Source organism: Galeopterus variegatus, unplaced genomic scaffold (assembly GCF_000696425.1).
Source record: "Galeopterus variegatus unplaced genomic scaffold, G_variegatus-3.0.2 Scaffold51833, whole genome shotgun sequence".
NCBI lineage: Eukaryota > Metazoa > Chordata > Mammalia > Dermoptera > Cynocephalidae > Galeopterus > Galeopterus variegatus.
In genome coordinates, this window is record NW_007777944.1 from 1 (window position 1) to 2,143 (window position 2,143).

General features: G+C 48.3%; 1 protein-coding gene across 1 annotated transcript; it reads right to left on the minus strand.

Annotated features, from left to right (window-relative positions):
- Window positions 1-362: 362 nt before the first annotated feature.
- LOC103584368 (melanoma-associated antigen B10-like) lies at window positions 363-1,409 on the minus strand. Its single transcript, XM_008565404.1, has one exon. The coding sequence runs from the start codon at window positions 1,407-1,409 to the stop codon at window positions 363-365; it is 1,047 nt and encodes a 348-aa protein (XP_008563626.1).
- Between the last annotated feature and the right edge of the window lie 734 nt (window positions 1,410-2,143).

A 2,143-nucleotide genomic window follows, 5' to 3' on the forward strand; every position in this document is an offset into this window, starting at 1 on the left:
GATTGTACTGCTGTGTCTTTTCACATTTCCAAGGAAATGCCTAATCCACTACTTTGTGATCGTTTTTGAGATCACCAAGTAAGACGCAAAATTTCATAATTGTTTCTATAAAATAGTAAAACTTTTATTCTTGAAACTCATACACATCAACAAATATATGACTTATATAAATTTGGATTCTGAAGCTACTTAAACTTTCTATTAAGAGGAACATTTAAACCAATATCCAAGTTACCACATAGAACAAGAACACACACGTTACACACTGTGTTGTTGCCAGTTTGCCACCCTCACCCGAACCTCCACCAAGGAGAACATTAGCTGTCCTCTTTAACAACACAGTCAAGAATTTTCCTCAGCCTTCACTTGGGGCAGGAAAAGCTGCTGGAAATGGCCCTAGAACGAGCACTGGCCATGGCAGCAGCACGAGCCTTAGCTGCGACTCTGGCTCGGGATCGCTCCTCTTCATCTCTCAGAGCCTCTTCATACAACTGTGGGAAGGAACTAGGGACGGTCTGATGGATCTTGGCCAAGAACTCAAGAACTTTCATCTTGCTGGTTTCATCGTAGGCTCTTGGACCCCACAGGAATTGATACCTTGGAGGATCACTGTTGGGTACCTGATGATATTCCAGGTACTTTTCTTTTACCCAATCTACGGTGAGAAGCTTCCTGGGTTCCCCAACTATGAAATGCTCCTGCCCATCATATACTCCTATCATATTTAGCACTTCCCAGATGTACTGCTCAGTGGCACAATTGCCCTTCGAGAAAATGACAGCCAGAACAGTCATCAGGAGGCCAGTCTTGGGCAAGCCTGTGTTCTCATTGACTCTGGCATCACAGCTTACTTCCAGTTTGTTGACCAAGACATAGAGGTTCCTGTTGGGATTGACTTCTTTCAAATCAAGGCCAAAGAGTAGCTCCAGGTCCTTAGAGGCTCTCTTCAGGATCTCAGGGAAGTGGTTCTTATCCGTTTGGATCACATTTCTCAGCATATCTGCCTTTGTAATGGGCTCTTTCTTTTGATACTTGTACAGCAGGTAACGCACCAGCATTATAGCCTTGTTTTCTACTGGGCCTCTTTCCCTGTTCTCAGTGGAACCTTCGGCCTGTGAGACATTTGGCTTTTCATCAACGTGGCTGGTGGTGCCTTCATGAGATATTGGGGAGGAAGCAGCTGCTGTAGCAGCAGTGCTGGATGGGGCTTTCCCTGGCTTTTGCTGATCGCAGGGTTTTCCAGAAGCACATGACCTCTGGGGATTTTCATTGAAATCAGGAGACGAGGAAGAGACGGACTTTTCTTCCTCCCCTACACTGGCTTCAGCACCCTCCACACCCTCGTGTTCTTCTCGAGCCTGGCGGCGTTTCTCACGGGCACGGAGCTTACTCTTCTGACCCCGAGGCATGATGACTGCGGTCAGAGACAGCAGGGAGGAGTGTCGGACAGAGGGCAGATGATTCAGTGACCTGTAGGAAAGAGGATGAGATGGTGTGATCCTCCTCAGCAGGGCAACACCACCTTGGCTTAATGAAGGGCTGCCTCTGCAGGTTTCTTGGAGGGCACTGATCAAGGAACCCATAAACCTCTGTTTCACTGATGAGCTTTTCCCCTGAGGACCCTGTGGAAGTAACTAGAGTGTAAGTTACGCTGCAGCCCTCCCGTGGTGACTGCATCTTACTGCGGCGGACAGAGTCTGGCAGGTCTGTACCTTGTAGAGCTTGCTCTGTTGTGGGGTAGGAAATGTTTCTCTCAATTCACACTCAGGGTCATCACCTTGACCTCTGGCGTGACCTGTGATCTCTCTACTTAAATGCTTTGATGCCGACTCTCCCATACCAAAGCCCTCAGCTCCCCGATGCCCTGGACTATGAATTGAAGGGGAATCCCATCTGACCACATCTGCCCAAGGACGCCCTGGGATGGCAGCAATGGCAGAGCTCTGTGAGTTCGTTGCTCTCCGGGGTATTTAAACTTCTTAGTCCTCACTCAGAATCCTCAATTTTCTTCTTGTAGGGCCTGATTCCCCTCACTCTATTGGCCTCAGACTTATTCCCTCAAAGCAAGGCCTTCACATCACAGAGTCTCCTGAAGAGGATATTAGGGAGGCTTCTGACTTATCTTCCCCAGGGTCCCCATCAG

What these genes read in the sequence shown, in the direction of transcription:
- LOC103584368 (XM_008565404.1), bottom strand. Translation starts at nt 1,409, where the DNA reads ATGCCTCGGGGTCAGAAGAGTAAGCTCCGTGCCCGTGAGAAACGCCGC.